We start from the raw sequence: 20,628 nt of genomic DNA on the forward strand, positions 1-20,628 counted from the left end.
CAAAAAAGTATGAACATTTTAAATAGAGAAATTTTATTTGAGTTTTTCCACAAATGTATGAATATTTAAAACAGAGAAATTAGTATTTATTTCTTTTCCACAAAAATGTATGAATATTTGATTTAAAGAGAAGTTATTTAACTTTTTATTTAAAAAAGTATGAATATTTGAAATAGAGAAATGTTATTTGACTTTTTTCACACAAAACAAATGTATTAATACTTGGGTCAGAGAAATTTTTCCATAAAAAAAATCTTTTTACTTCTGTCTTATGCATAAGATGATGCATTTCTCTGTTGTTTGTTATATGATTGTTATAATTACTATTGAGCCATTGTGCAATATTGTGTGAAATTGTGTGTTAATCTTTACAGTAGATGTCTGTTTAATAACATTGGATTGTTCCTGTTTCCACAGGTGGACTTGAAGGACCTGATGAACTGCTTGACCAGCCGAACCATAATAACCCGTGGAGAGACGGTTTCCACTCCTCTCAGTATCGAGCAGGCGCTGGATGTTCGAGATGCATTTGTTAAGGTAAAACCATCTCCTGCTTTCATCTACACACCTAATCTAGTTCATTCAGTGTGGAAACTCGTCTAACTAGCTGTGTGTCTCGCAGGGCATATATGGGCGCTTGTTTGTGTGGATTGTTGAGAAAATCAATGCAGCCATTTATAAGCCTCCATCCATGGAGCTCAAAGCGGTGCGGAGATCCATCGGTCTGCTCGACATATTCGGCTTTGAGAACTTCACTGTTAACAGGTAGAAAACACACAATACTGAAAACACTTTGCATTATTATTGTAAATATATATCTCATGCAGTTATATCTCTCCTTCAGCTTTGAGCAGCTGTGCATCAACTTTGCCAATGAAAACCTGCAGCAGTTCTTCGTCCGTCATGTTTTCAAGCTGGAGCAGGAAGAATATAACCTTGAGAACATAAACTGGCAGCACATTGAGTTCACAGACAACCAGGATGCTTTAGACATGATCGCCATAAAGCCCATGAACATCATTTCCCTCATCGACGAGGAAAGCAAGTTTCCCAAGGTGAGAGAGACGCTGATTCGTATTGTACGTTCACACACTGTATCCTGTGTTCATGCTGACAGTATGTTTTCCATGTTTCAGGGTACGGACACAACCATGCTGAACAAACTCAACTCTCAACACAAACTCAACACCAACTATATTCCACCTAAAAACACGTATGAAACACAGTTTGGCATCCAGCACTTTGCTGGTATCGTCTACTATGAAACCAGAGGTTTGTATCCTTCATATAATACATGATACTCAGATGCATTCAGTCTACAAAAAAATGTTAGGCCTGAATTTAGGATTCATGCAGTGCGTAAGTACATACAAATCCATTTGAATTACAGTTTTATTATAAATAAACTAATAAAGCATATTTGTCAGTCATACATAAACAAAACAGGTAAGATTTCTCTAATAGTACTAAAAAGCTAAATGTTTTAAATACACAATAACCTGGTTTATCATCAGTTTATTCCAATTTGTTTCAGTCTCATGTATTTTAACTAACTGAATATTGCTTGTTGTTCCACAGCTAACCCTATTTCAACCATACTTCATACTTTTTAAATGAATAAATTCAATTGTTTTGAATGAATGCATTTTCAAAATATGATCATTTAAAATCAAATAGATGCAAATAGTTAATAATTAAGTATATCATGATTTTCTGAGTGAGTGACAAATATGCATTACATTATGTTATTAATTTATGTTAAATGGATGGAAGTTATATATGCAATTCAAATAAAGAAATTTTAAATTTAGGCCTGAATATAATATAATATAATATAATATAATATAATATAATATTTAATTGATTGGGCTAAGGTTTTCACCTTGCGAAAAATAAAAACGAAATAAATAAATATTTAAATTAGATTTAAATATTTTATTATAATATAATATGAAAATGATTGGACTTAAGATTTTCACCATGCAGGAAATAAAACAAAAATAAATAAAGCTTAAATATTTTATTATTTTTCATAATATAATATAATATAATATTTAAATGATTGGACTTAAAATAAAACAAAAATAAATGTTAAATTTAGGCTTAGATTTTATAATATAATATGATATTATATCATATCATATCATATTTTAATAATAGGACTTAAGATTTTCACCTTGCAGAAAATAAAACAAAAATAAACAAATATTTAATTCATGTTTAAGTATTTTATTATTTTTATAATATAATATAATATAATATTTAAATGATTGGACTGGAAAATAAAACAATAATAAATAAATATTTTATTTAGTATATTATATTATATATAAATATTTAATTTACATATTATATTATTTGTAAATCTAATCTAATCTAATAAAATATAATGTTTAAATAATTGGACTAAATTTTTCACCTTGCAGAAAATAAAACAAAAATATGCCAAATGTATAAATGTAAAAAAGGTGAAAAATCGCACAATTTTACACTTGTGCCATATTTAGAGAGCAGAATATCATAGAAACTTAGGTTTGAGCCATTAAAAAAAACACCTAACAACACCCTAGAAACCACCCAGAGCATCCTAGCACTGGACTAGTTATTAGCTAATGTGGTTGATAATGTGTCTGTTCACATTTGTAAATGATTTTATGTGTCTGTGCAGGTTTTCTGGAGAAGAATCGAGACACGCTGCACGGTGACATCATTCAGCTCGTCCACTCCTCCAAAAATAAGTTCATCAAGCAGATCTTTCAGGCTGATGTTGCTATGGTATCACATTTTGGTCTTTACTACAGTTTTATAGTCTTTATTTTGCTCCCTAGATTATTACCTCAACACTCCCTCACAAGTGAGCATACCATGATATGGTATCAGATAATAATACCATGGTACTTTAATATAGACAATTGTACTGCACAATTACTATATTCATATACCATTGCACTTCACATATAAATATTGCAGTATTATACTAAAACTGTGGTATTACCACTGTAGTGCTTATTGAAAATTTTAATAGTAAGGATGGACTGGTTACTGTACATCCTCTTTCTTTCTGTGTTTGTGAAATGTGGTGCCAGTTTTTGTGTGGTTATGTGTCTGGTGACAGTCTTGGCAAACCAGGTTCACTCCATAAGGTAAAACCATGGTTGAAGACTACTAGTTTACAGTAACTAACATATAGCTAACACATACCTCCTGTGTTTTAGCTAATATGAAATTTGAGTATTAGTGTTTATGACTGTCATAATGCATCACTATTTTATTTTATTTTATTTTGTTATTTTTTATTATTTTTTGTTTACTAATAAATTAAGGTGAAATAAAAATTACTAACCTTATACTAGAGTGCTATTTCTATTCTAACCAGTCAGATGTTTGCCTAGTAGATGATGTAATGGGCAAATTTATGCACACCAAGAATGCATTTATTGGATCAAAAATACAAAAAAATGCATGAAAAATGTGAAATATTATTGCAATTTAAAATGACTCTTTTCTATTTGAATCTGTTTTAAAATTTAATTTATTCCTGTGATGCAATGCTGAATTTTCAGCATCATTACTCCAGTCTTCAGTGTCACTACTTTTTTAATGGCTTTAACCCTTTCCACCTTTTTTGTTCTCCTAAGTGGACAGAAATAATATGACCTGCATCTCCCTAGAAAATATATCTGTCAAACGCGGTTCCTGATGTGAAAGTATTTCCTGTTTGAGCATTAAAGAAACCAAGATAATGTCAGAGAACAACAAGCAAAAGTTTCACATCAAAATGACAGAGCCGTTTCTTGACAGGTTCATCCTAAAAACAAATCCTGACCTCTGCTCACCACTATTCCTGGACTTCTTTTTAAAGTGCATGTTCCTCTGTGTGTGTGTGTGTGTGTGTGTGTGTGTTTCCTGATGCACAGGGGGCGGAGACCAGAAAGCGTTCGCCCACCCTGAGCAGTCAGTTCAAGCGCTCACTGGAGCTGCTAATGCGAACGCTGAGCGTCTGTCAGCCCTTCTTCGTCCGCTGCATCAAACCCAATGAGTACAAGAAACCCATGGTGAGTTAAACAGCATTACTTGAATAATAAACTATAATAGAGAACAAGATTTTCTGATGCCAACAGTCAGTATAGAAATAATGTTGTCAGGTTTTTTGCTTTTAAATGTTGCATTTAATTTTTCCTCTTATTTTACACTCTTCAGCTGTTTGGTAGCACATTACAATAACTTTTATCAGTCTTTTACTGCAAAGATTAAATAAAGTTTAACTAATGAGAACTGCATGTGCATTTAGATATGAATGTGAAGTTGCATGGTATTTCTAACTTCTAGAATGTATGTTAATTATGTTATGTGATCGTCTTGCCATCGTTGTCCAGCTCTTTGATCGTGAGCTGTGTGTGCGGCAGCTCCGCTATTCTGGGATGATGGAAACCATCCGGATTCGCCGGGCCGGATACCCCATCCGCTACACTTTCGTTGAGTTTGTGGACAGATACCGTGTTTTGATGCCTGGAGTGAAACCTGCATACAAACAGGTGGGTTCATGAATTCACTAGAGATTTTGAGGCTGATGTAAAACGGTAAATAAATAATAAAGAAAGAAAAAAGAAAGAATTTACTGTCTCTCAAAATTCTAATACTTATACAGGGGAAAAAAGGCAGTGTGCTTCAACTAGTCTTTATGTACTACATGTTTTTCACAAGTAAATGTCATTGTAGTGTTATTAATATCTATTGCTGTTCTCTGATAAAGTCTTATAGTATATATTTTTTAATTATTATATTATTATTATGTTTTATAATTATAATTATATATTATGATATGTAATAATATGAAATAAATATAGTAATATAAATATATAAAAAATGTTAGTCTAAATATTATATATATATATATATATTTCTATATATTTCTATATATATATATATATATATATATATATATATATATATATATATATATATATGCAAAAGTTTGGGGTCAGTAATTTTTTTTATTAATGTTTTTTCATCAATAATTAATAATAAATCAAGAATAAATTACATTTTAACATATATTCTGATAGAAAACTTATTAAGTTATTAAATATTGTAATAATATTTCACTATATTACTGTTTTTATACTATTTTTCATTAGATAAAACCTTAAAAAATACTGACCCCAAACTTTTGAACTGTACTTTATGTACTAAAACATGAAATAAATACATTTATCTTGACATTCACCAAACAATTTGTGACATAAGGGTCAATTTTATGAAATTAAGATTTTTACCACTATTTATTTTCATCTGAAAGCTGAATAAATAAGCTTTCTATTGTTTTATGTTATGTTATGGTTTGTTATGATAGGACAATATTTGGCCGAGGTACAAGTATTTAAAAATCTGGAATCTGAGGGTGCAAAAAAATCAAAATATTGAGAAAATCACCTTTAAAGTTGTCCAAATTAAGTTCTTAGCAATGCATATTACTAATTAAAAATTAAGTTTTGATATGGGAGGAAATTTGCAAAATATCTTCATGAAGCATGATTAATTAATATCCTAATGATTTTTGCCATTAATGAAAAATCGATCATTTTGACCCATACAATATATTGTTGGCTATTGCTACAAATATACCCGTGCCACTTAAGACTGGTTTTGTGGTTTTGTGTGTCATGTACCTATATATCCTTATTCTCTTTTGACAATTTATGGCTTTTTTTTCTTTAGGAGGACCTGAGAGGAACCTGTCAGCGTATCGCTGAAGCCGTATTGGGCCGTGATGATGACTGGCAGATGGGAAAGACCAAGATATTCCTGAAGGTATTAAAAACAAGACTAATATGTTTTCATAAAACTGCTAACTGAAAACAGGATGAGTTCATTTATGAAATAATATTGACTATCAATAACAGAAGGCAATTTCAAAATAATAAACAAGAAAATCTGATCCTATGCTTAGGTCATGGAAAAAATAAGCTCATTGTTATTGCTGTTAAAGCATGTCTGGGGATTTTATGCAGAAGAGTTAAACTCAAACAATATTGACCTCAATATTCTGCTGTTTTTGTGCTGCCGGAAACGCTGCCCTCAGCCACAGGTCAAAGATCAGGAACTAGCTTGTCCATTACTAAACTGTCAGGGCCTGTTTTCCAGGCAGTGAGTTTTATCACACCTTCCAGTTCTCTGAAACAGGAAATCCCACTCAGCAGGAAGGAAGAGAGGGCAGTGACAGGAAGTAAAGACACCAGAAGATTCAGGAGAGATACAGATCAATATGAGGATTTTTAAATGACCTGATGATTAATGGAGCATCACATGTGTGCGTTTGAGTTCATTTAGACGTGTTTTAAATGCCTCTCCACCTTTGGCAGGATCATCATGACATGCTGCTGGAAATCGAGAGAGACAAAGCCATAACTGATAAGGTCATTCTCATTCAGAAAGTTGTCAGAGGATTCAAGGACAGGTAAGAATGACTGCTCATGTTCAGTTTGTGCTCCAGGAACTCTGAGGGAGTATAATAAATATTAATTAGCCTGTTTATTTGCATACACGCTCTGTGTTGTTTGATTCACTTAGCATAAACACCACTGATATCATTTGATCGCTATTTGATGAACATGTTGACATGATAACTATAAATTTAAAAAAATTAAGAAACAGAAATTTGTGCCAGGAAAATAGAGCTGACTATTAAAACACTGAAACACTGAGCAGACTATAATGCGTATTATTTGCATAAAAAGGGGAGTGTTTGGCAAAATCCTATAGACCAATTCTAGGTTTGTAGACATTCTGACTTTATTCTCACAATTCCGAGATTATATCTCGTAATTCCAATAAGGAAAAACAACTCGTCGTTCTCTCTTTTCCCCTCGGCTCGGAGCTTATATCCCACACTTCTGGCTTTTTTTCCCCTCAGAATTGTCAAACTCACTATTTTTGAGTTAAATCGAGTTATAAAGTCTGAATTAGGAGATATAAACTGGCATTTGCGAGAAAAAAAAGGCAGAATTGTGAGATAAAATAACTAAATGTTATGTAAAAATGTTAATAGAAATAGGGTTAAATAATATTTCATGCTGTAATACAGTACGTCCCCTATAAACGGCACATGTAAATATTGTAGACCTATTCTTTAAATTCAATTTATGCTTTTAAAGTAGAGTAATCATAGCCGTTTCATCCATAGTGTGTCCGTTTAAATATCTGCGTTTAGCTTCAAATGGCGTCTTTGACGATAGTGTTCTATAAAAATGATTTGCATTATGATTTTGACATCAAAAGGCATAAAAATTGTTTTTTTCCTCTTATTTTACCCATTTACCTCCACTTGTTACCAGTGTTTTTCTGCAACCACTGCATCATTTTTGGCCAGGGTAAAGTGCATCCACTATGTTTATGTGCACAAAATAGATGCTGACAACAGAGTTGCCAGATCTGCATTACAAAACTAGCGCAAAACTAGTCTAATGCCCAATTAAACCAGCCAAAAAATACCAAAATTCTAAGTATGCCACTTCTGTACCTAAAATATATATTTATGCATTACACACAAACTCAACTTAAACATGACAGTAGTAATAACAAAATAATTTGTTGGAGGTGATAATGCTTTTTTTAATTATTTGGAAGTACACTATTTTTGAACCAGTTTTAAGGTCTTGTGAAATGTGCATCAAACATAATTGTTTCCCACAGATCCAACTTCCTAAAAATGAAGAAATCAGCTTTGCTGATCCAGAAAACATGGAGGGGTTACTACTGTCGGAAGAACTACGGAGCGGTTGGTCTTGGATATTTTTATATAAAACTACATGCAGTTGTTGCCACTCAACAGCAAGACCTAACACTCATTTCTCATCCCGTAGATGCGTGGCGGTTTCTCACGTCTGCAGGCGTTGTATCGCTCTCGTAAACTCTACCAGACGTACCACGTCGCACGTCAGAGAATCACTCTTTTCCAGGGCCGCTGCAGAGGATACCTAGTGCGCCGAGCGTTTCGACACCGTCTCTGGGCCGTCATCACCATCCAGGCGTATACGAGGGGCATGATCGCCCGCCGGCTATACAAAAGACTCAAAGGAGAAGTGAGAACAATGGAATTATTTGTAGATATAGTTTACACCAAACCATATTCCACCAATATGAATAAAAATACCCCCCAAAATCAAGATAATCAGGCAAAAAAGCCCTTTCAAAATCAAGCGTTATTACGCTTTAAAGGAGAAGTCCACTTCCAAAACATAGATTCACATATAATGTACTCACCCCCTTGTCATCCAAGATGTTCATGTCTTTCTTTCTTCAGTCGTAAACAAATTATGTTTTTTGAGGAAAACATTTCTGCATTTTTCTCCATATAATGGACTGATGTGGTGCCCAGATTTTAAACTTCTAAAATGTAGTTTAAATGCAGCTTCAAATGGCTCTAAATGATCCCAGTTGAGGAAGAAGGGTCTTATCTAGCGTAACAATTGGTTATTTTAATAAAAAGAATACAATTTATATACTTTTTAATGTCAAACGCTCGTCTTGTCTTACTCTGTTTTGTACCGGTTCATGACAGTTTTTTGACAGGGTATGTCAAAAAACTCCCATCTCATGTTCTCCCTCAACTTCAAAATCGTCCTATATCGCTGTTTTACATTTTTTGTTAAGGGTGTTTGATCTTCTTTGCGTGTTCACTTTGCAAAGACTGGGTCGGTACTTCTGCAGCGATGTAGGATGATTTTGAAATGATTTTTGAAGTTTGAAGAAAATACGATTGGAGTTTTTCGACATACCCTAACTGTCTGAGAATACACAGAGTTCACTGAGAGCAAGGCAAGATGAGCATTTGAGATTAAAAAGTATTTAATTTGTATTGTTTTGCTAGATAAGGCCCTTCTTCCTCGGCTGGGATCGTTTACAACTGCATTTGTGATCGTTTGAAGCCGCATTTAAACTGCATTTTGGAAGTTCAAAATCGGGGCACCACATCAGTGCATTATATGGAGAAAAATGCAGAAATGTTTTCCTCAAAAACAATTTCTTTATGACTGAAGAAAGAAAGACATGAACATCTTGGATGACAAGGCGCTGAGTACATTATATGTGAATCTTTGCTTTGGAAGTGGACTTCTCCTCTAAGTAATTGACACGCAATTTCTGTGTAAACGCATGTACTTTAGCAGCATTAAACAGTCTGTAAAAATACACATGCCAACTCAGATGCAGTTTCTGTTCCACCTTTGCAGTGTAAAAATGGCTTGATAAATATAATATTGTGATAGATTAAAGTAACTAGTGCCCCTGGAAATCAATTTAGAGGATAAATATTGTCCCTTGTTTAATTTTCTGATTCTGCAATAAAGACATCACAGACATCGTCTTTTTCCATCCATCTCAGTACCGGCGGCGTTTGGAGGCAGAGAAGATGCGATTGGCTGAGGAGCAGAAGCTCAGGAACCAGATGAGCGCCAGAAAAGCTAAAGAAGAAGCTGAAAAGAAGCACCAGGAACGATTGGCGCAGCTGGCGCGAGAGGACGCCGAGCGCGAGAAGAAAGAGCGAGAGGAGGCGAGAAGGAAAAAGGAAATGTTGGACCAGATGGAGAAAGCACGGCATGAGCCGGTTAACGACTCTGATATGGTGGACAAGATGTTTGGTTTCTTGGGAACCACAAACTCGTTTCCTGGGCAGGAGGGTCAAGCGCCGGCCGGGTTTGAGGTGAGGATGTGGATCTGTCGTTTTAACCTCTCATTATTGAGTTGATAAACTGAGCTTCAGTGTGTGATTTGTGTTTTCCTCAGGACCTGGAGCGAACACACAGGGAGCTCGAGGTGGAAGACCTGGATGAATCTCTTCCACTTCCAGAGGATGATCTGGAAGATTTGTCAGAGTATAAATTTGCCAAGTTCTCTGCCACGTATTTCCAGGGCACGACCACACACACTTACATGCGCCGCCCGCTCAAACAGCCCTTACTGTTTCACGAAGATGAAGGAGATCAGCTGGTATGTGACCTTTGACACTCAAACATGCTTTCGATGTTAGGAAGTGTTTATTTAGCTTTGTAAAAATGCTGTTTTCTAAGATTTCAGCTTTTTAAAGGCAACATCGCATGCATTCTTTTTTTAATAGGAGACAATCCCACAATGCATTATGACAAGCTCAATAAAAACATTGTGATGATGGTGTATGAATTAAGAGGAATGCTCATAATAAATTTAATTTTTTTAGTATGAATACATATTCATTTAGTATATTCAGCACAAAAATATGTGGATTTAAGTCTAATTAAAAATTGACTTTTCACCCAATATTTGTGTGCAAAGTTTTTAGTTTTCTATATCAGTTCTATAAGTTCTGTATATATTCTATATACAATTTTCTATATTTTTATATTTATTATAATATATACATATATAAATATAATTGATATGTAAAAGGATAAAAAGTATATAAATATCAGGGTTATTATAGGTAAAATTAAAACTAAAGTTACTAAGATGAGAACAAAAACACATTTTTGTTACTTGTAGTTAAGTAAACATTTTATTTCAGCTAGTTTTAAATTAAATAAAATGAATGGAAACTATATAGATACTAAAACTAAAGTTACTAAAATTAGACTAAAATTAAAAAAAAACATTTTTGTTACTTGAAATTAATTAAACATTAATTGAAATAAAACAGTTTTATTTCAGCTAGTTTTTTAAGGCATCATTTGTCATTTTAGTACTGAATAAGTACAATGAATCTATATAGACATAAAAAAGATATTTTTTATTAAATATAAAACATTATATAAATATCAGGGTTATTAAAATTAGGTTAGTTTAACTTTAAGTACTAAAATAAGTATAATTAATAATGACATAAATAAAAACTATATAGACATAAAAAATATATATATATATAAATGACAAAATCACCACAAAATTACTAAATTTAATAATTTAATTTTAAGTACTAAAATAACTATATATATATATATATATATAAATATATATAGTTACATATATAAAAATTTATTTATTTATTTTATTTATTTATATTTATATATATATATATAAATATAAATATATATATAAGTTACTAAAGTTACTAAATTTAAAAAAAAAAAAAAAAAAACATTTTTTGTTACTTGTAACTAGTAAATGTTTTTAAATAAAACCATTAAAATAAAACCGTTTTATTTCAGCTAGTTTTTCAAGGCATCATTTCTCATATTTCTCATATTATAAATATTATTATATATTATAAAAAAATTGTACAGTATATATATATATATATAATTATATTATTTATAAATAAAGAATAATAACTTTTATAGAAATAAAAATTTTTAAAGATATATTATCTTAGAAATATCTAATAATAAAAAATAATAAATGAATCTAAATATTCAAGATCTGAACTATTTTGAAAATGATTTGCATGAATATGAAAATGTGAATATGATATGATATGAATCGCAGTTCATTGTTAGTATCTAAATGTTTGTCTAATGAGTTTGTGGTCGTGCAGGCGGCTCTGGCCGTGTGGATCACGATTCTCCGCTTCATGGGTGATCTTCCAGAACCCAAATACCACACGGCCATCAGCGACGGCAGCGAGAAGATCCCTGTCATGACCAAGATCTACGAGACGCTCGGCAAAAAAACATACAAGAGAGAGCTGCAGGCTCTGCAGGGAGAAGGAGAGGTATGTTTGACAACAACAGTGTGAAAAGCACGTTTGCACATACATTTGGGCAAATGTAGCAGCATTAATGCATGTTTTCATGACTCTCTTTCAGAACTCTCACACTGAAAGTCACAAGAAGAGCAGTGTGCGTCACAAGCTGGTGTCGCTCACCCTGAAGAAGAAGTCCAAGATTACAGAGGAGGTGAGTGATGCAGTTACCATGGTGATTTTATCATGGTACAACCTCCTTAATCCCTTGTTTCTGGGAACTCGCTTTTGGTCGTTGAACTCGGTGTCACAGGTATGAGCCACTGTCAGGGCATTTCTTATTCTGCAATGGCATTCCTGCACAAAATCACCTTTTTTAAGATTGAAAGAAGGTTATTAAGAATCATGAACTCTCTCTGAACCAATCGGAAATGAAGAAACTGCTCAGCTTCTTCAGAAACAAAATATATTGATTTAATTAACTCTGCCGTTCCTTATGTAAATATTTTACAATTATTGACAAAACTTTTTGGCATTTTGTGAATATTTCCTGCCAAGATGAATTCATTTAATTTCATTAAAAAATTTTATTAAAAAAATGAATAATTTCATTTAAAAATGTATTTTAAAATTATTATTTTTAATATCAGAAAACTTTGAACATGTAAATGTGTCATTAAATTAGTAAGATATTAACCTAAAAATCTCTGTGGTACTTAAAGTAAATATTTTACTATTTTCCATGACTAATCATTTAATTAATTTAATTTAATTTGATTTAATTTAATTAATTTTAAAATGTATTTAAAAATAATTATTTTTAATATCAGAGAACTGTGACCATGTAAATGTGTCATTAAATTATATTATATTATGTTATATTATATTATATTAACCTTAAAATCTCTGGGGTTTTACCACTTTCCATGACTAAACATTTTGGCTTTTTTTTTTTTTTTGGAATATTTTTCTGCCTTAATTTAATTTAAATTAAGTTAAGTTAAGATAAGTTAATTATTTAAATTTATTTAATTTAATTTTAAAATGTTTTTTATGTGTCATTAAATTATTAAAATATTAACCTAAAAATCTCTGGGATAATTAATGTAAATATTTTACTATTTTCCATGACTAATCATTTTTTTTTTGTAATATTTTTCTGCCGTAATTTAATTTTATTTAATTTAATTTAATATTAAAATGTATTTTAAAAATAATTATTTTTAATACCAGAGAACTGTGAACATGTAAATGTGTCATTAAAGTATTAAAATATTAACCTAAAAATCTCTGGGGTAATTAATCTAAATATTTTAAAATTTTCCATGACTAATCATTTTGGCTTTTTTTTTTTTTTTTTTTTTTTGGAATATTTTTCTGCCCGAATTTAATTTAATTTAATTTAATTTTAAAATGTATTTTAAAAATGATTATTTTTAATATCAGATACCTGTGAACATGTAAATGTCTCATTAAATGATTAAAATATTAACCTAAAACTCTCTGGGGTAATTAATGTAAATAATTTACCATTTTCCATGACTAAACATTTTGGCTTTTTTTTATTTAGAATATTTTTCTGCCTTAATTTAATTAAATTTCATTAAATTTTAAATGTATTTTAAAAAATTATATTTTTAGAACTGTAACATGTAAATGTGTCACAATATTTTGTCACATAAAAAAATATTAACCTAAAAATCTCTGAAGTAAATAGTTTACCAGTTTCCATGACTAAACATTTTGTCTTCTTTTCTTTTCTTTTCTTTTCTTTTCTTTTCTTTTCTTTTCTTTTCTTTTCTTTTTTTTTTTTTTCTTTTCTTTTCTTTTCTTTTCTTTTCTTTTAACATCAGAGAACAGTCATCATGTGAATGTGTTGTTAACTTATTGAAATATTAACCTAAAATCTTCAAATAAATAGAAGAGTATTTTAGAGTATTTTCCTCTGTTTGTTGTTGTGTAGGTGACGAAGCGTCTGAATGATGGTGAATATACAGTCCATGGAAACAGCATGCTGGAGGACCGACCCACGTCCAACCTGGAGAAGCTGCACTTCATCATCGGCAACGGCATCCTTCGCCCAGGCCTGAGGTCAGATTGTGGATATAATAATATAATATTATTATATTTGAGACAAAAAAACAGATGAATCACTCCCAAACAGCCCTGAGCATTCCTCTTCCTGCTGTTTGTCACAGAGATGAGATCTACTGTCAGATCTGTAAGCAGCTGACCCAGAATCCCTCTAAAAGCAGTCACGCCCGCGGCTGGATCCTCATGTCCCTGTGTGTCGGCTGCTTCGCTCCTTCTGAGAAGTTTGTGAAGGTGAGAAATTCTATATATATATAAAATCTCTTTTCATTTGTTCTTTTAATGTTTTGGATCTGTAAGTTTCTCTAAATCTTCTTCTCTCCTGTGATTGGTGCATCTGTAATATTTTAACCACACACAAATAATTTAATCATGTCTGCTTGGTATTCAAGTACTTCCTAAAATCCAGACATATTTATTGAACCTTCAGAGACTGAAATATTGATATTGAAGATGTATTTTCTTTTCGTTCTTCCCCTGAGCAAATTGCTTGATGCGTTTTCAAGGTTATAAAATTTTACTGCTTCTAAAATGAATTATACATGAGTTATATGTGCTTTGACTTTCTTAGGAACCTTCCCAGGATGCTAGGAGAATAGGTCCACTGTGGCATTTTTGTATGTTTATGTGATGTTTATGTTTTTTTTTTGTTGTTGTTGTTTTGGAATGTTATCTGTTTTCTATAATTTTAATTAGATAAATAATTAAAATATTCAAATGCATTTTTTAAATAAAAAAAAGTATGTTTTTTTTTTGCATTATATATAACTTATATTTTATATAAATAATTATTTAATAAATTATTGAAATGCATTTTTAAAATTTAAATGTTTTAAATTTTATTTAAATTTACATTTATATATAATTACAGACAGCCAGAGATCATGTATTTAATTTAATTTAATTTAATTTTTTCATTTAAAACTAAAAGTAAAAAAAATAAAATAAAATATTTTTTAAGTTTTAAATGATTTTCTAAATTTAATTTTACATTTTTTAAATAAAAATATTTTTAAATGTAATATTCAGTTCAACACGTAATTTATAATTTAATTTAATTTACTATTTATTCAATTATATTTATTTAAAATAAGTATTATAAATTGCTTTAAATTATTTAATTGCTTTTGCGCCAGTGGGTCTCTGTGAGTTAATTTTGACCATTTTTGGTTATGTTGCCATTATTGCAAGCTTAATATGTCCATCTTCTTCCTGTAGTATTTGAGGAACTTCATCAGTGAAGGTCCTCCGGGTTACGCTCCCTACTGTGAGGAAAGACTGAGGAGAACATTTGTGAACGGAACAAGAACACAACCGCCATCCTGGCTAGAGCTTCAGGTATCAATGACTGATTTTACTGATTGTAAAAGCCCTATTAACAACCAGTATAATTCTTTTTCATGCAACAAAACTAGACAGTGACTCTAGGATCTTTTGTACAATTTCATCTAAGGCCACGAAATCAAAAAAGCCGATTATGCTGCCGGTGACGTTTATGGACGGAACCACAAAAACCCTGTTGACGGACTCAGCGACCACAGCCATGGAGCTCTGCAATGCGCTGTCAGACAAAATCAGCCTTCAGGATCGATTCGGCTTCTCCTTGTACATCGCTTTGTTTGATAAGGTACACAAACTCACAACCAAGAGGTCTTTTTGGCTTAATTATTGTGTATATTTGACTAATCATAATTGATACACAAATTTCAAAGGCCTCTAAATGATCAACATGATTTAAATTGACTGAAAAACCTGTTGTACACAATCTGCTACCTGCCTTCTGTCAGTTGACTGATGTTTTTTTTTCATTTACATTAAGAAAATGAGAGTAAAATGAATTGTCATGAAAATGTCACAGAAAAATTCTAAAATAGGAAATTCAAAAATTCAACAGAAAAAAATGTGAGATTACATTTTGCATTAAGTAAATGTCATATTTCAGTGCAAAATTAAATTAATTTTTTTTTTTTTTTTTTTTTTAATAAAGAAAATGAGAATGAATTTTACTGTCATGAAAATGTCCCATAAAAGAATCCTAAAATAGATTTAAAATTTAACATTCATTACATTTTGCATGGAGAAAAGTTCATTTTGGGCCATATTACAGCCCAAAATCAAAAGAAAAAAATATGAAATTATATTTTGCATTAAAAATCAAGCCTTTTTTAGGACCATTAAGATTTCCTAAATTGTTGTCATTATTTTCCAAGAAAATTAATTTGAGCTCCATATTCTCACTATGTCATACTATATATGAGCTGTAAAAGCCTGATGTAAAAGCCTGATGAAATTAAAATAAAAAATATACATTTTAGTGTTTTTTTAAGTAAATAAAGAAAATGAGAATGAAATTAATTGCCATGAAAATATCACATGGAAAATTCTAAAATAGGTTTTAAAACAGACATTCTAAATAATTTAAAATTTAAAGTTCAGCAGAAAAAAAATAAAATATAATATTTCGGTGCAAAATTAAAATGAAAAAATAGATTTAAAATTTAAATTTAAATTTAAATTAAAATTTAAATAGATTTAAAATTCAACAGAAAAAAAAATAAAATTACATTTTGTATGAAGAAAATAAAGTCATATTACAGTCCAATATCAAAAGAAAAATATAAAATTACATTCTGCATTAAAAATTAATCCTATTTTAGGACCATTGAAATTTTCAAAAAAATTTTCATTATTTTTATTTTATTTTTTTTTATTAAAAAAATACATTTTAGTCTTTTTTTTAAGTAAATAAAGAAAGTGAGAATGAAATTAATTGCCATGAAAATATCACGAGGAAAAGATAGGTTTAAAAATTCAACAGAAAAAATACTGTATGTATATCATTTCATTTTGCATAAAGAAAATAAACCATACATCAGCCCAAATCAAAAGAAAAATATGAAATTATATGTTGCATTGAAAATTATTTTAGGACCAAAAAAAAATTCTTTGTAAAAAGTATTTTTAAAATTTTCTATATTTTTGTCATTATTTTTGAAGACAATTATTTTGAGCTCCACTAGCGCTGGGTAATGATTAATCTTGATTAATCGCATCCAAAATAAAGTTTTTGTTTATATAATATATATATGTGTGTGTATATATTTATTGTGTATATATAAAGACACACACATACAGTATATATTTTGAAAATATTTACATGTATATATTTGTATTCATATAATTTAAATCTAAATATATTTCATATATAAACATATTTTTCTTGTTGTTTATACATAATAAATATGCACACTAAAAACTGTTTTTCTGACTATTGTTTTACAATGACACTGTTTGTCAGGTTTCGTCTCTGGGCAGCGGTAACGATCACGTTATGGACGCCGTGTCTCAGTGCGAGCAGTACGCTAAAGAGCAGGGCGCGCAGGAACGTAACGCCCCCTGGAGGCTGTTCTTCAGGAAGGAGATATTCACTCCGTGGCACGACCCGGCGGAGGACGCCGTCGCCACCAACCTCATCTACCAGCAGATCGTGCGCGGCGTCAAGTTCGGCGAGTACCGCTGTGATCGGGTACGAACCTCAGACACAGAAAACGAAACTGAGTTTGCATTCGCCCACTGTATTTCAAACAAGGGAATATTCTCTTTTGCTATTTGTCTGTCTTTCTTTCTCTTTTGATTGTCTTGCATGCTTTTCTTGCACTATTTCCAATCTGTTTGGTCTTTTTCGGGAGAAGGAGGATCTGGCGGAGCTGGCGTCGCAGCAGTATTATGTGGACTACGGCTCTGAGATCCTTGTGGAGCGCCTGTTGAGTCTTATTCCATCCTACATCCCCGACAGAGAGATCAGCTCGGCCAAAACCGTGGAGAGATGGGCTCAGTTCATCATGGCTGCGCATAAAAAGGTGCAAAACTTGAGTTAACTGCAACACTCATATAATGGTTTTTGAAGACTACACTGTAAAAAACAATTTGTTGAGTCAACTTAAAATAATTTGTAACCTGGCTGCCTTAAAATCTTAAGTTCAGTCAACTCAAAAAAAGTTTACTTGAAATGTTAAATTATACTAAGTGACAACTTAGATATTTGAGTTGAATCAAATTAAAATTTGAAGGCAGCTGGGTTACTTACCCATCTGTTAAGTTTAGCAAACACAAATATCTAAGTTGTTACTTAGTACAACTTAACATTTCAAGTTGAATAAACTTATTTTAGTTGACTGAACTTCAAATTTTAAGGCAGCAGGGTAACAAATTATTTTAAGCTGACTCAACAAATTGTGTTTTTTATTTTTTACAGTGTAGTGTACTGCATATGCATACTGCTTGCTTTTTTTAAAAATAGTATGCAGTATGAAATGATAATGGTTTTAAAGAGTAGTGTGCTATATTGTTGTCATCTAACCTCATTAACTGCATTCAGAAAGTGGCTTCCAGTCAAGAAAATCTCATAAAACTTGTCAAGAAAACATGTCAGGATCAAATTTCATCCCAAAATTAAAAGAAAAAAAGAAATGTTATTGTTATTTATTTAAATGAGCAAAATGAGAAGGAAATAAACTGTCTTGAAAATGTCACATGGAAAATAATTTAATAGGTTTTATAACAAAAATCCTAAAATTGAAATTACTTGCGTAAAGAAAATAATAAAGAAAATGAGAATGAAGTGATTTCATTTTGCAAGATAATTAAGCATATGTCAGAGCCAAGGTCATATTTTAGCCCAAATAAAAAAATATATATAAAAAAAAAATGAATAAATTAAATTAAGATTTTGCATAAAACCTAAAGCATATTTTAAGGCACACGTTATCCCAAAATCAAAGAAAAAATAAATAAATAAAACCTATTTTAGGGCCCATTTTGTACTTCAGCCTAAAATCTAAAGAAAATAATATATAATTTTTTTTTACATAAAGTAAATAAAACCTATTTTAGTGCACAGGTCAGATTTCAACCTAAAAAATTTAGAAATTGTATTTTACATAAAGAACATTAAGCATAATAAAAAAAATAAATAACTGAATAAATAAATAAATAAATAAATAAATAAATAAATAAATAAATAAATAAATAAATAAATAAATAAATAAATAAATAAATAAATAAATAAATAAATAACAAAATTAGATTTTGCAAAATAAGGGCTATTTTAATGCCCAAGTCAGCTCAAAATCAAAGAAAAAAAATGTTTTATTATTCATAAATACAACCTATTTATTGCTGTCACGTGACCTCACTAATTGCATTTAGAAAGTGGTGTCCAGTCAAGAAAATCTCATAAAATTTGTCAAGAAAACATGTCAGGATCAAATTTCATCCCAAAATTAAAAGAAATTTTTTTTTATTGTTTTTTACTTAAATGAGAATGAAATAAACTGTCCTGAAAATGTCACATGGAAAAAAATGAATGAAATAAATGCTAAAATTAAAAAAAAAAAAAGAACAATATGAACTTACATCTTGCATAAAGAAAATAGAACCTATTTTAGGGCCCAGGTGATATTTCAGTGCAATAAATACGTTTTAACAATTTTACAATTTTTATTATTTTTTTTATTTTAATTTTTTTTTAATAAAGAAAATGAGAATGAAGTGATTTCATTTTGCAAAAGAAAGAAAGATATAAAAAACAAATTAAGAAAAGCAAAAAATCTTGAATTATATTTTGCATTAAAGATTAAGTCTATTTTAGAACCGTTAAGATTGTTTTATATTTTTGTCATTATTTTTTAAGGCAATTAAAAATTTAAACATTTTAAATGAGAACAAAAAATCCTAAAATATGCTTCTTCTTATTTCTTGTTTTGATTTTGGGGATAAAATATGTCCTAACCATGTTTTTGGGAAATTCAACCAGTTATCAGTTCATAAATTTAGTGTTTTAAATCCAGTTACATATAAAAATGTCTTAATTTTTGCCACTTTAGTCAAATAAAAAGTGAAGAAATAAATGTTAGAAAACACAGCTGATATTACTGTTGGTTCCCTCGTCACACTAGAAAAATAAAGTCAATTCCAGCACATTTGCGTTGTGGGATATAGTATCTCAGTGTACTGTAATACTGAATCACAGTACAGACTACTTTTTGTCAAAAATACTAGGTAGTATGCCATTCTGAACTCTATCATAATTATAGATTTGAACTGTAATAAGCTCTTAGTAACCCACTGTGTTGTGTTTGTAGGGCATCTACACCCAGAAGAGGGTCGACCCTCAGAAAGTGAAGGAGGAAGTTGTGGATTTTGCTCGTTATAAGTGGCCTTTGTTATTCTCAAGATTCTACGAAGCCTTTAAATTTTCAGGTATTTCTTGTCAGTTCATGTCACATTCATTTTGCACAAGGTTTGTGTGCTGTATGTTTATAGATGGGCAATTATGATGATATATTGTGTTTCCGAAGGTCCTAGTCTGCCTAAGAATGATGTGATCGTGGCTGTAAACTGGACAGGCGTTTACTTCGTGGATGAGCAAGAGCAGGTTCTTCTGGAGCTTTCTTTCCCAGAGATCACTGCTGTCTCCAGCAGCAGGTGCGGCTTTTCACTGAGATTCATTTGGAGGTTTGATATGATTTGAAGCTAAAAGCCTCTGTGTTTGTCAGAGGAGGGAAGCTTCAGGCCCAGAGCTTCACTTTGGCCACCATCAAAGGAGACGAGTACACGTTCACCTCCAATAACGCAGAGGACATACGGGACCTGGTGGTCACCTTCCTGGAGGGGCTCAGGAAGAGATCCAAGTTTGTTGTGGCCTTACAGGACAACCCCAGTCCAGGTTAGAGAAAAGGGCACAAACACATTATATCGATGGACCTTCGCACTTTTGCTTTCACTTAAATGGGTAAATCTAACAAATGCATGGGCGGATTATATTTCAGCCTAAAATCAAATAAAAAAAAATTATGTTTTGCATTAAAAAAGCCTATTTTAAGGCC

General features: G+C 31.0%; 1 protein-coding gene across 1 annotated transcript in view; it reads left to right on the forward strand.

The window, feature by feature from the left end:
- Positions 1–20,628, forward strand: part of myo7aa (myosin VIIAa) — a 47,171-nt gene that overhangs the window by 13,487 nt on the left and 13,056 nt on the right. The window contains 25 exon segments of the mRNA XM_051134972.1: positions 418–537; positions 623–765; positions 845–1,055; positions 1,137–1,272; positions 2,669–2,775; positions 3,087–3,143; positions 3,918–4,055; positions 4,377–4,535; positions 5,719–5,811; positions 6,363–6,457; positions 7,693–7,777; positions 7,863–8,081; positions 9,383–9,700; positions 9,784–9,987; positions 11,504–11,680; positions 11,775–11,864; positions 13,614–13,741; positions 13,849–13,975; positions 14,960–15,079; positions 15,195–15,368; positions 17,040–17,267; positions 17,434–17,601; positions 19,885–20,002; positions 20,101–20,227; positions 20,299–20,468. Coding sequence (XP_050990929.1) covers positions 418–537; positions 623–765; positions 845–1,055; positions 1,137–1,272; positions 2,669–2,775; positions 3,087–3,143; positions 3,918–4,055; positions 4,377–4,535; positions 5,719–5,811; positions 6,363–6,457; positions 7,693–7,777; positions 7,863–8,081; positions 9,383–9,700; positions 9,784–9,987; positions 11,504–11,680; positions 11,775–11,864; positions 13,614–13,741; positions 13,849–13,975; positions 14,960–15,079; positions 15,195–15,368; positions 17,040–17,267; positions 17,434–17,601; positions 19,885–20,002; positions 20,101–20,227; positions 20,299–20,468 — 3,712 coding nt within the window.

Source organism: Labeo rohita, chromosome 18 (assembly GCF_022985175.1).
Source record: "Labeo rohita strain BAU-BD-2019 chromosome 18, IGBB_LRoh.1.0, whole genome shotgun sequence".
Classification (NCBI taxonomy): domain Eukaryota; kingdom Metazoa; phylum Chordata; class Actinopteri; order Cypriniformes; family Cyprinidae; genus Labeo; species Labeo rohita.